Source organism: Vombatus ursinus, unplaced genomic scaffold (assembly GCF_900497805.2).
Source record: "Vombatus ursinus unplaced genomic scaffold, bare-nosed wombat genome assembly UNPS02014804.1, whole genome shotgun sequence".
Taxonomy (NCBI): domain Eukaryota; kingdom Metazoa; phylum Chordata; class Mammalia; order Diprotodontia; family Vombatidae; genus Vombatus; species Vombatus ursinus.
The window spans coordinates 8,535,636-8,549,697 of record NW_020954582.1 but is presented as its reverse complement, the minus strand read 5'-3'; the positions used below and the strand labels follow the sequence as shown (position 1 = coordinate 8,549,697).

General features: G+C 40.8%; 1 protein-coding gene across 4 annotated transcripts in view; it reads left to right on the top strand.

The window, feature by feature from the left end:
* Positions 1-14,062, top strand: part of LRRC7 (leucine rich repeat containing 7) — a 589,282-nt gene that overhangs the window by 530,828 nt on the left and 44,392 nt on the right. For all 4 annotated transcript variants that reach the window (XM_027873996.1, XM_027873992.1, XM_027873991.1 and 1 more), the window contains one exon: positions 10,106-10,327. In XM_027873996.1, the coding sequence (XP_027729797.1) occupies positions 10,106-10,327 (222 nt within the window). The remainder of the gene's footprint in view (positions 1-10,105; positions 10,328-14,062) is intronic.

Below are 14,062 nucleotides of genomic sequence, written 5' to 3'. Positions count from 1 at the left end.
AAAAAAATACCATTTTAGTGATAGACTGTACTTCATAAATAAATAGACAAAGTATGAAAGACTACCATAGGAACAGGTTAGTCATCTGAAGCACCAGTGGTATCACACTCATGTAGCCACTGAAAGCCTTTGTCCATTCTTTGAACTGAACACAGATTGAAAATTGGGGTTGATTGTACTGATTATCTTTTCCAAGAATGTGAATGCTGCTGTGACTTACTACTGTAATTTTCTTGGTCTGCCCTAGAGTACAGTTTATATTAGGCAAATAAGACTGATTGTATTCAAGTAGAACTAAAACTTCCCAAAAGCCATAAATTATTGACCTAAGAGATAGAAGACTTTTTATGCAATGAGAATTAAAACTCCCTCAATAGGCATGAATTAGTAGCTTGAAATAGGTCACATGGAAAATACAGGCTTAGAAAGGGCATGACAGCTGCCTTCAAGAATTTAAAGAGCTATCATGTTGGAAAAGGGATTTGACTTGTTTTGCTTACTCCCAAAGGTCAAGACTAGAAGAAATGGGTGGAAGATGCAGAGAGGCAGATTTAAGCTCAACATAAAAAAAAAATTCCACCAATTAAAATTGTACAAAAATTTAATGAATCGACTACGGAAGGAGTGAGTTCCCCATAACTGGAAACTTTAGGAGGTAGCTGGATGACTAGTCAGTAAATGTTTACTAAGCGCCTACTATGTGCAAGGCACCGTGTTAAGAATAAGGAAAAGAACAATCCCTGCCTTCAAGGAATTTACGTTCTAAAGGGGGAAAAGAAAACACAAAAGGAGGCTGAAAAGAGGCATGAGAGGAAAGCAAGGTACCTAATGGAGGCAAGATGGAGTCCAGTTCAAAAGAGAACAGCTAGTGGAAAATGAAGAGATGGTGGGCCTAGGAGACTTCTTTCAGTGGACACTTTAGGAAGAGTTTTTCCTCCACCCTCCAGCCCTCCAATCACGGGGGCAGAGGATACTGAGGGTACCAAAAAAAAGTTCTCCTCTAACTCCAAGCAAAAGTGACAAATGATTAAAACGGTTTTTTTAGTTTTACTGTTACTTTTGAATTACATTTTCTTACTTCTAACAAGTGTTCACTAAATCCCAAAACACACCCATCCCTACATCTCCAGTTACCAGAGTATGTTTTTTTTCCCAACAATAATGCATCTGTCTCCAGCATCAAAAAATGTCACTGTCACAAAATCAGGGGATTAGCCATTTCTATACTGATTATAAATTATTTTATTTAATAAATACACAAGCCTAAAGAGTGTATGTCCAATAGATATTCAGTAAGAATAAGGAAAAACATTTGCAGACCACTTAAGTGTTGGAAATAGGAACAAACTATGACTATGAAACTATTCCAGCAATACTTGAAATGTTTCTTTTGAAACGGATGACTACTGCCCCCTCAGAAAATGAACATATCCATTGACATTAGTGCTTTCTGCTTCTTGGAAGGCTTCTGAAAAGAAAAAAACTTACAGATAAATACTTAATCTAGAGAGTCAAACACTCTATGTTCAGACAGAATTATTTAATATCTGACTATCCTAAGAGATAGTGGCCCATGACATTTCATAATGAAAAGATTATGTTCCTTGAAGCATACGCCTTTTCAATCTAACTCCCCACAATATGCCCAGGTTCTTAGCCAGATAAAGAATAAAGGAAAGGTCTTGCAAGTCTATGGTTTTATTTGTGTCTGCTAGTACGAATTAAAAGTTTAAGTGTCTTGGCCAAGTCCTATTTTAGCTTTCATCCATTATCTATTCTCTCTAAATGTTCTTTCCGTTAGTGTTGATAATTTTCTATTCCATGTACTGTCTCCATCGGTGAAAAATAGACACAATTTCATAGGTAAGCTTTTGATTGTATCTATTTTCTACATTGATTAACTATATCATTATGTGCCAGCTTTTTATAGGTAACAAGTGCTATAAGGGGACCAAAGGAGAATACTAGGAAATGAAGACTTCTTTAAAAAGTTGAAGGTTTGGGCTGGGGGAGCTAAGAAGGAGAGGAAAGGAGTTGAAAGGAAGGGATTCTAGGCTGGGGGAGAAGGAATAGCAAAGGCACATAGGCAAGAATGCACAGGGTCCATTGGAGGACCAATAAATGAAGTCTTACCACAAAGACAATGTCTCCTAACACTTGCTCCATTTCCTCCTCTTTAACTTGGGACTTGAGTCTTGCTTAGTGGGTCTGTCATGGTGGCTTGCCTCCTGCTTGGTTTGTAACGTCAGATTCTGCCAGAGACCCAATTCTACTCCCTCCTGGTTTTAGTGCATCCTCCCACATGCTGGGCCAATATAACTGGCATCCAATTATGTCACCCCATTGTTCAAAATCCTTTGAGAATCATTCATTACCTACCAAGGGAAATCCAAACTTTAGCCTGGATGGAATTCAAAACACATCAAAGACTACCATTAGAGCATTACTCATTTCTTCTGCTTTTATATCAGATCAACAGCCTCCTTAGTCATTCTGAAGTGAACCTGCTATGCGCTCCTTCTTTTCCTCTGCCCTGGGCTCTGAAGGTATGCGGACAGCTGGTGTGCAGACCGCATGTTTTCTAGTTCTCTTTCTTAAAGAATGTGTTCTTGATCTACTGGCATGAGGCCTCCAAAGAGTCTAGAAAGTTGTTGACCTCTTTTACTTCTTTACCTTAAGTCATACTGTTCCAACATGACATATAATCCTCTGCTTTACTGCCTTTTCCATTGAAGTCACAAGTATAAAAAGATATGCTGCCTTAATTAGGAGAATTGCATTAAAGTTTTCATGGTGCTTCTTAAACTTCTGAAAGAAATGTCTATTCATAAGCTCCAGTCTCCTTTGTAGAGCCTTATATCCATCATGAGCACAGCAAGGGAACATCACCAAATATGATGAAATGATATTTTTATTACCTTTGAGTGCACACTGAAATTAAGCCATTCACTCCTTTATTTGTGGTTCTAAGGAAAACTTGTGGGAGTAGGCCTGGAGGAAAGATAACCATTCTTATCAATCAAATGTTCTTTTGCATTCCCTGGACTTATTTCCTTGGAAATATAAAATAAAGGATTTGGACTAATCTTTCTTCTGCCTCTTAAATCAATGAGATCTCATGTTGGCCTCTCAGAGTCATAGAATCCTACAGCAGAGTTGTAAAAGACTTCATAGATCACTAGCCCAAGTCCCTTATTTTATAGATCAGGAATTGGGGTCCAGGAAGTTTAAGTAACATGGCCAAGGTTACACAGACAGTGTCAACGGTGCATTTGATGATACGTCTGACTCTAGAGCCGGTGTTCTTTCCAGCAAAACTTAGAACAGGGTAAGGGTATGGGAGAGATCAAATAAAACCTGGTACTATGCAAAATAACTGTAAGTTACAGAATTGGGGATCTCTGTAAAAATGGAGCACAAATGTGATGGAAGGAGACCCTTCCATGGAGGTCTTCCAACAGAGGCTAGACTTGCTGGGTACATTACCCTGGGGATTGTTGTTCATATGTGAGTTGGCCTTGAAGGTTCCTTACATCCCTTCCAACCCTCAAAATCTGTGATTCTGAAAATAATATTTTGACTTCATTCTCAAGTTTGACGTTAACTTTTGGCTCTATTTTTTCTTGAAGTCCAAACTAAACCACAATCCTTAATTTTCTCATTTTTCTGTATATAGAATTTAATATTTTAGAAGGAAACATGGTTGAGAATGAACTAGATAAGTTATTCAATGAATTCATTTGGCAAGCACACAGTGCCACTGAGGGAAAAGTTACCTTTTAGATATGCCAAGGATGCACACAAACAAAGGGCACATTCCCAACTGTGATCACCTGTATTGCCAACATTCATATCACAATTCACTGTAGGCTTCTCACATTGGTTGTGGAGCAGTAATAACTTCTCTATATGTGTATCAGGATATCAATTTTAAAATATTTTAGTTTTAAATTTCTACCTTTAAGGTGTTATATGTGAATAATAATATATGAATGATCTTCCTAGTTTCTTACATTTATTTTATTTTGTGTCAAAACAACAAAAGGTACTAAAGACTTTAAAGATGGTAAACTAATGAGGATGATGTTTAAAATGAACATACCCAGAACTTATACATCTTGGTGAGTATTTTCACCTTCAAAGTCATAAGTCGCCTTGGAAGACTATCTATCCAGTGATGCCGAGATTGCATAAGGCTTTTTTAGATCTCTTATTTTGACATAGTTTTTATAGCTTGCATCACATTCTTTTGAATATACTTAAAGATGAAAGCAAAAAAGTCAATGACTTCACCACAACAGACAACTGTTGGGTGGCCCACCCGTAGTCTCTTGACCCTTCAGAGTTTCTCCATAATAAGCCTGACGGATGGCTCGATTTTGTGAAATGAATTCTGCATGAGCAATTGCACTGATTTCAAGGAGACATATCAATAGAGACTTCACTTGCAAATCTGTTGTGTTCATTTTCTTGGATACCAAGAATACTGAGGTTTTCGGCCACAGACTCTGATGCTTTTTCTACAGGCAACAGAAAACAAAAACTTCAGGGTTTGTTATCAATTAATGTTTTCTTCAAAAAAAATTATTTTGTCCAATTTCTTTGAAAGATCAGAATAAATATCTTTTCTGTTGTTCATTATCCAAATTATATATCAAAAGTATATATATATATAACATATATTAGATATATATAGATAGATATAAACAATAGATTTTTTCATATTCCTTTTCTTCCAAAATATGTTTCTTCATCTCAATTTAACCCTGCAAGTCATCATTTTGAGAGTTAAGTCATCAGTTAGAACAAATCAGATCTCTCTTATCTACCGTGCCTCACACAAAGACATTTCCCGCACTGTTACCTTTTGGGTCAGTCAAGAAATCTTGCTCTTGGCATTACTTTGTCCCCATAAGCTTCTTAAATCTAACCCAAGGAAGTCCCCTCAGCCTTCTGAATGTCATTTTCCTCTTCTGTAAAATGGAGTTAACAGTATTTCTAGTATCTCTATCACAAGGTTGTTGCCAGGCTCAATTGAAATACTGTATATAAGACGCTTGGCACATTTTAAAGTGCTATGCAAATGTCAGGGGTTTTTTAATTATTATTTTAGATTTACCTTCACAAGAAATTTGATATTACTTTTTTTATCTGTGTGAAAAGGTCGCCAATGTTCACCCTGACACTACCTGACATACATCCCTACTCACTCAGCTGCAAGTGTGAGCAATATTGGCCTGCTCTGAAACTGAGCTGCTGCATGCCGAAACAGAACTTGACTAGATCCCAGACTTCCCCCATGCACACAGTTCATTCCCCAATTCAGCACACAGCTCAACCTTCTCCATCAGATGGTGCCTTCTCATTGGCTTGAAGACAAGTGTTCGTCTTCATACCTGAGACCTAAGAAATATAAATCTTAATACTTTAGCAATAAAATAATAGTGTGAGAGAAAATTGGGCAGCAGTCAAGAAGAAATTGGATAGGCCCTCCTGGGTTTTCCATTTGCTCTTTTTGTTTCATTTCTTCAAACTGTTGCATCCACAATGAATGCAATAAAATAAAACCTCAATAACTCAGGAGGCTGATACAGTTCTTTTACAATGCAGAATTAATGTTAAAATAAACATCTATTAAATATGTACCACATATACACACAAACATATGTGCATATGTATGCACATAATTGAAAGTATGTGAGAAGATAGAAATTTTATATACAAATACAATAAGAAAGAAATAAGACTCTACTTCTATTTTCAAGGACCTCATGAATTAGTAATCAAGATATGACATTTCTGTGACTTTCTTTCCAATCGAGTGAATAATTGTCTACGTGAGGCTATTTACTCACATTGGAGCAACAGTCTGGATTCCTGCTGGGAATGTAGTCGTTTTCAGTCAGATATCAACAATTCCCACACAGCAGGTGATCTCATGAGGTTGTTCCCAATCCTGTTTTGTACAATTTTATGAATGTGTGAGTCATAATACGAATTAAATTGACTTGTTTAACCTGAATAGACTTGTTTGGTCACACAGCTGCTCAGTCTATGATTATTTTTCGTATATTTTCACCTTTCTCTGCATTCCTGAACCTATTATACTTGTTTTGGAATAAAAATTAAGGCAGGATCCACATGGTCTATACAACTAGATAAACAGAAAAAAATTCAGTTAAACATATTTGCTTTTGTACTACATAATGTTTGACTGAATCAACAGGTTGTGTTGGTGTTGTTCAGACTTAAGCTGTAACTTTGTCATTTTAATGATTCTGCGTCATGTTTTTAAAGATGAATTATTCTTTGTTGTAGCAATATGGTGATATTTCTAATCTATTCTTCAAATACAGTTATTCTCTATAACCACACTTGCCTTTAAGAGACATAACTCAATTCTGCACATTTTTATTCAACATGTCTTATTTGCATAATCCTATTCTAGGTGCTGGAGGTACAAAGACAAAAACTAAAATCATCCTTTGCCCTTAGGGAGTTTAATTTTCCAAAGGGAAGATACAAAATGCATACAGCTAAGTGAATTTCAGAAATGTCTATTAGAATGTGAGCTCCTCGAGGGCAGGGATGGGTTTTGTCTTTCTTTGTAGCCCTAGCGTTTAGCACAGCACCTGTAATTGATACAATAAGGGTTTAATGAATGCTTAGTGACTGACTGGCTTCCGGGAGGAGGAGATACCACCCAGCCTTGAAACAAGATAATGATTCTAAGAAGCAGGGGATGAGAAGATTGTACATTCTGGGCATGGGGAACAGATTGTGAAAATCTACAGAGGTGTTTAGGTGATTCTAGAAGATAAAATATGAGATTAGTGGAAAGGTGCTGTTAGATTACATAACTCAACCAGGTAACCAACTGGTTACCGTGGAAGTGCCATTGTGAATGCAGTAGGGTCAGTTAGGTGGATTGGGTATCCAAAAGTCCAGGGTCCAAATCCTGCCTCTCCTACTAGCTGTGTGATTGGGCAATTAGGCAATTCACCCAATCTCTCTGGGTCTCAGTTTCTTTATCTGTAAAATGAGGAGATTGTACCATTTGGCCTCTAAGATCCATCTAAATCTACGATCCTGGAATCCTATGACTGTTTCATTGTATTAGAAAAGGGGACAGCTCCACTGAGTAATGGTAAGGTAGCACAATTACAAATACTTTATTGCTGTCGTTCAGTCGTTCAGTTGTGTCCAGCTTTTCATGACACTGTGGACCAATGCACACCAATACCGTCCATGGGGTTTTCTTGGCAAAGATACTGGAGTGGTTTGCCATTTCCTTCTCCAGGGCATCCAGTGGATCCTTCTGTCAGGCAATCAGAAGTTAAGTGACTTGCCCAGGCTCACACAGCTAGAAAGTGTCTGAGTCTGGATTTGAACTCCGGTCTTCCTAACTCCAGGCCGAGCGCTCTATCCACTGCACCAACAGCTGCCTTTACAAATACTTACTATTTGAAAAAATCAATGTTTCAAATTCTGAAAGCTAAATGTGACCTGCTGCTTCTCCTTCTATAAGAACTTTTACATAAGATTTATATATATAAAGACTATATGTACACGTATGTACATGTGTGTGTACATATACATCCAGAGAGAGAGAGAGAGAGAACAAGAATAAAGATGGGTACAATTAGTTACATATAATTGGAAAACTTGAAGGTTGTGACTTTGTCAATGTGAGTATGATGGATCATAATCCTTCTCAACTAAATAAATGATAGAAACTTGCTGTGACCTCAAATTTCATTGCCTTGTAGTCAAGGGGGTGAAGAGTGTCTGTTAGCTAGGCTAATTTCCAAATAGAAGAAACACTAGAATAAGATGCCATAAAAATGCTTCCTCTTTAAGATAATGTAATAATTCAAAAAATAAGAATTATGTTTATCTAAACAAGACTATAATTTTCCTGTGATGAGTTAGAAAAGTGGATAAAACTTTATTCAAGACTTTTGCTTCAGAAAAGGAAAATTAAAGTTATGATACCTTTTATTAATATTAATATTTCATTTGGATTTTGTTACTTCATGAGTCTGTGATATGATAGTTTTAAGTACTATCCCCAGTGGTACAAATCACATTCCACCCATAGCTTTACATTGTGTCCATATCTTCTCATCTTTGGGGATTCTTATCCATTTGTGGACAAGTCTGTGATTCCATTGATAAAGTGAACTCCCATGGAGGAAGCTATAACCAGGAATAATAATACATTTATATAGTGCCTACTATATACCAGGCACTATACTAAGTGCTATACAATTGTCTCATTTGATCCTCAAGCCATTAATCAGTTAGGGTCTTAGTTTCCTGATTTTTTTTTTTTAATGAGAATGATGTTTTCACTGCCTGCCTCAGAGAATTGTCAGAAAAGAACTTTTCAAACTTTAAAGTATCATAGAAATGTGAGGGTTTTTGTCATTTTTTTATCTAGAGCCATAATTTGATTGGTATAGGGTAAAATAGTAGCCTTCATGCTTTTTTTTGGTTGTGCACTCCTAGGAGCAAAAAGCTTTGAGAATATTATTTCCCCCATATTTACGTTGGCTTATCTATAAATTACATGAATGTATTACTATATTCATTATAAAACATACACCGAAAATGAGATTTTTAAAGGATGAAATCAGAGTTGATTCTAGAGTCTCTAGGAAGCCACTGGAATATTGAATGGGGAGGGGGGCAGTGACATGATAAAATCTGTTTTAGGAAAATCATTTTGGCCGCTATGTGGAAAATGGGTTGAAGAGGGGACAGACTTTAGACAGAAAGGTAAATCAGAAGGCTATTGCAATAGTCACCTGAAAGGTAATTAAGGTCTGAACTTGGATGTTGAGTATGAGTAGAGACATGGAAGAGAGATGTGGGGGTAGAAATGGCCAGATTCGCCAACTGATTGGTGTGAGGGAGAGGGAGGACTCCTTAAGATACTGATATTGAGAATCTAGGGGATGGGAAGGATGGTGGTGTCCTCAGCAGTCAAGGAGAATTTGGGAGGAGAAGAAAGATGTGTTTGCCACTTGTGATAACCCATCCCACCTGTTCATCTTCTGCTACTCACTCAGTCCCACTCAAAGTGAAAAGACAGCCACCCTCCCAAGTCCCTGCCCTGGTGTGCAGAGCCCACTCTTGCCCTCTGGGGGGCACCTGCCACAACCACAAGGTGAGCCAAGGGTGAGAAGGATGAATATGGTTGGGGGCTAATGGTAGAATTTCCCCAATGGCACTTGAGCAGCGCTACTGTGGTAGTGGTTAGGTTCTCACTGCCCCAAGATGCTGAAGCTTGGCTCATAAGAGGGGAGGTTGGGAGCTTACATAGCCAAAGGACACAGTACAAAGGGGGAGATCTGGGGGATAAGCCTAGGTGTCATGGTGGAAAGAAGCGCCAACGTTGGTCATGATGGGAAGGGTAGAATATGACTTTTCTCAACCCCCAGCTGCTTGATCACACGCCCCTTGGAATCAAGCCATAGCCTCTTCCAGGCTCCCTGGCCCAACATCCCCTACCCACAATCCTTCACAATGCAGGGAACTCCTACTATGGAAATCCCGTTCACTGACACAGATCCCCAAACCATGCGTACTTAGGCTCTAAGAGAGTTACCTGGGTCGCCAAGAAGGTAAAGGACTGCCCAGTGGGAGTCTGTAGACGTCAGAGGCAGAACTGAAGTGCAAGTCTTCCAACTCCAAGGCCATCTTTCTGTTCACTACCCATCCCCTGCCCCTGCTGTGTGCCTCTACAACGTGAATTATCGTTAATTCTTGAACAGCTGCTGCTCGTTTTAGGTTGCAGGAGTCAGGCCCTGGGAGGCAGAAGGGGCAGACTTCGGCGTCTCCGAGGCTTTTCAGGCTGAATCACATTAATGCATGCCATCAGATAACTCTGGATGCACCAGATCTCGTTTTCCCACAGGACTCACTTTTTCATAGACCTGTGCAGGCAGAGCCTCGCTATTTGACCATTCTCTTCCCCGGTTCTGGCCCAAAGCCCGATGTTGCTAGGCTGCTTAGCTGCGGGCATCTTTCCTTTGCTCTGGACTTGGGTCTCCCGGCCGGGGGTCCCAGTCCCCAGACTGACACAGTTTTCTCCCCACAGGCAGGCAGCCACATCCAGACATTGATGGGCTCACAGAGCCTCCAGCATCGGAGTCGGGAGCAGCAGCCGTATGAGGGCAATGTCAACAAGGTGACCATCCAGCAGTTTCAATCACCTTTGCCCATTCAGATCCCCTCCTCCCAAGCTTCGCGGGGGCCTCAGCCTGGACGGTGCTTAATTCAAACTAAAGGGCAGAGGAGTATGGACGGATACCCAGAGCAGGTGAGCCACCATTTTCCCAACACCCTCAGCCCCCACCCCAGCCCATGGTTTTCCTTCTCCTTCCTGTATGGTTCAGTTTAGCTCCTGACCCCCACGTGAAAGGTTGTAGACATTAAAAGTGTAATGGAGGCCATGGTGTTACTTTGGGGCCAGTGATAGCTGTTGTGAGGCAGCCCCTTACTGTGGGAGGAGAGCTTGGCTTAGGACTTGCCTTGGAATCCCAGCTCTGATCCTTCATGGCTGGGTGACCGTGGCAAGCTACCTCCACTCCTTCCTCAACCATCAAAGGGAGAGGACAATAACCCCAGCGTCGCTTCCTTCACAGACTGGCACGGAGAAAACAGAGCAGGAACCTTAACCTGCCATGTAAATGTGAGCTGTGATTAGTATCCCCAGATAGAGGATAAGGCCCTTTTACCAGGAGGCCACCTAGGCCCTCTACACAGAAGCAGAAACTGAGGGCATGGGGAGGCAGCATAGCCTATAGGCAAAGGATCCATTTCTTTAAAAAATATGTTCGTTCGGACGTTGTGTGTGTCTAATACACACCAGCAGAGGCAGCACGGCCTGATGGAGCCCTGCTCTTGAAGGATGGGAGGCCTGGAAGCCCTGGGTTCTAATGCTGATTTGTTCTAGGCCCCTGGGCAAGTGCGTACACTTCGCGATTCTTCCGGCAACCCCAGAGGGCTCACCTCTAAGTCCTCAAGGATCAAGGTCTGCACTGGTGAAGGGAGTTCCCCCACACTCATGAAAGCTCATGAAATCTGCTGAGCACACACGAATAATAATATAATACATGTGTGCATCTTTACTTCATTGTCAATGCTTGAGAGGGTCGGGAATCCCATCAGTGCTGGCACTTGCGAGGTGCAGATCACAGCCCAAACACACCTTATCTCTTGGATAATTTCGATTCTTATCCTCATATCGGCACTCCATAGAGGCTCTACCTGCCCATCAGGACAAAGGCCTTCTCCCCAAGTCCTCTCATCTCCCACAGGCATCAGTGGAACCTCCTCCTTGTCACCTTGCTTTGAATGAGCAGCCAACCTTCCCTTCAGGTTGTATACACATATGCACACATGCAGTACCCAAGCACATCAGTGTGCAATACATATGTACCTATATGTCCATGCATACACATGTGCGCACACATGTGGGCACACATATATTGCTTAGCTACATGCATGCATGCATGTGCATGCACAGCGACACCCCTCCCCCAGCACATGCTTTGTAAATTACAAACCTTTCTGCCAGAATTGGGCACTATTTAACAGAGCACCTGGAGATTTCAACAGCTGGAAATGTAAAACAAATAAACTTCCCCTTATTTCAGCATGTAAAAATGTGGGAGGAAAACTCTGATCGCTGTGTGCTATGAATATTCAGAAACCACACAGAACAATTAAAAGGGAAAGCTGTCTTCCACTCTGTCCCTTCCATTACTAGCAATATGATAAGACAAAATGGACCAAAACAGTCTTATTTTAGGACCAGGACCCTGAACAGGATTAGCTTCTCTTCTGGATGAAAAAGCAAGGAATCAAAATGCTATTATTCTAATAAAAATTAATCTGTCCCATTTCACAATTTTGTCTTGTTCCTATGATCATTAGTCAAGCTTTCATGGACTTTATTTATTTATTTTTTGACATCAAACTTTTTCAGTCTTACTGTTGTTTGACTAGAATTTTACTTATCTTCCCACCACATTTTTTAAATGCGTCAGACACAATTATCCCTATTTTTAAGCACATTCACGTGTCAAAATATTTGTTATTTGGTTCCCAGCTATTTTAAGCATTACGCTGGATGACTTCATAGGAACAATCTCTTTTGTCTTCTGGTCTGTCTGATCGTTGACTTTTAGGATATAAAACAGGCCAGTGCTTCTAATCTGATTTTTTTCCTTAGAGAATCTGTATAGTTATTCAACTTGTGCCCATGTATTATCAATGTGCACAGCTTCAGAACGCCTCTGTTTCTGTCAAAGGCATCACAGTCCTGCCAGACATCCAGGCTGATGGCTTCAGAAGCATCATGGAGTCTTCTCTCCGTATGTCAGACAAATTGCCAAGTCTTATCCAGCCGTCCTCCAGAGCATTTCTCACATCTGTCCCCTTCCTTCCACCACCCTCAGTCAAGCCCTTATTGCCTCTTATCTAGACAATGGTAGTAGCCTCCTGGCTGGTCTCCCTGCCTCTCGTCTCTGCCCTTTCCAGCCTATCCTCCAACCTGACGCCAACATGATATTGGGAAAGCTCAGGTCTGTCCCCCCTGCTCTAGATCAGGTGCTCCTTATTACTTCTAGGATCAAGTACTAGTATCTTTCTTCAGCATTTAAAGGCCTTTACAACTGACTCCAACCTGCCTTTCTATGCTTATTATACATTAGTCCCCTTGACAATGGGGTTTAACTGGCCCATCTGATGCTCCTTGTACTTGACCCTCCATTTCTGATCCCAAGCTCCAGGCCTGGAATGTGCTCTCTTCACCTCCCCCTCCAAATCCCAACTCTCTTTCAAAGCCCTGCCTAAGTGCCACCTTTCCTAATTCTCTTACTTGGTATTTATTTTGTATTTGTGCTACATTTACTCATTTAGGAAAGTTAAGTGCTCTTGGCTTATCTCCTTCCCTTTGTATTCTACCTTTTGTCATTCTCTGAGGCAGGAAAAGCAAAAGTTGGTAACTCCTTCCTTCCTTCCTTCCTTTTTTCCTTCCTTCCTTCTCTCCCCTCCCTCCGTCCACATGGGGAAGCATATCCTTACCTGCCAGTGCTCTGCCCAAAGGAATATAAATTTTGATCACTGAACCCTCGCAAGATATCTTGGAGTTTCTGGGCTAGATTTCTTTTTTTAAGGACTGTGCCTTAATCCCAAATCACTCTGCCTCTTATTGACTGGCCAACAATAGGTCCCAGCCCAAGCCTCACTTGGTCATTCTTTGGGTTCTGATGGCTCAGAGTGAGTGTAAATAGCAATTGTTTCTGTTTTGGCCAGAAAATCTGAGGGTCTTCTCCTCCCAGAATGATTTTTTTTAACTAGGTAAAAGAGGCCATTCTTTGCTTCATTTATTACCTAGCCTTAAACACTGAATGGGCGTTGCCTCAAAGAAACTGAGACCTGGGGGAAAAAAAGGCCGAGGTCTCCCACCGCATCTGGGGCCATCTCCAGTTGTCTTGATCTATATCTTGCCACTGGACCAAGATGGCTCTGGAGGAGAGAGTGAGGCTGGTGACTTTGCACAACCCTCCCTCCCTTAAAGTCAATTCACTCTCAAGGTATTCAAGACATTCCCTTCCTGATGTCCTCTTCAAAAACAAAGGACAACAACAAGCCTTTTGTCCTTCTGCCCAAGCAGGGAGAGCAGAAGTAAAAGTAGTTCCTTCACTTCTCTTTTGTCCCTTTTCTCCCCCCATCTGCCCCAATCAGCATCTCAGGCCTTCTTTGATCTTCATCTTTTCTTCAACATGGCTTTTTTTTTAAGTCCTCTTGTTGTCCTCGGAATTCTTTGCCCGGGACTGTGTGATGCACTTGTAATTATAACCCGTGTCCCCTGGTCTTTTTGAAGTTTACATCCCTTGATGTCTTTCCTGCACAGTCAGGCTGGTTTCTCCTTTTCTTTCCCCCAGTCACTTGTTCATCCTTCCCTTTCCTCTAAAGCTCAGGACACACCTTTGGAGGTATCCCAAGAAATCCACTCCCCAGGGTCAAAGAGGAAAGCATGAGAAGT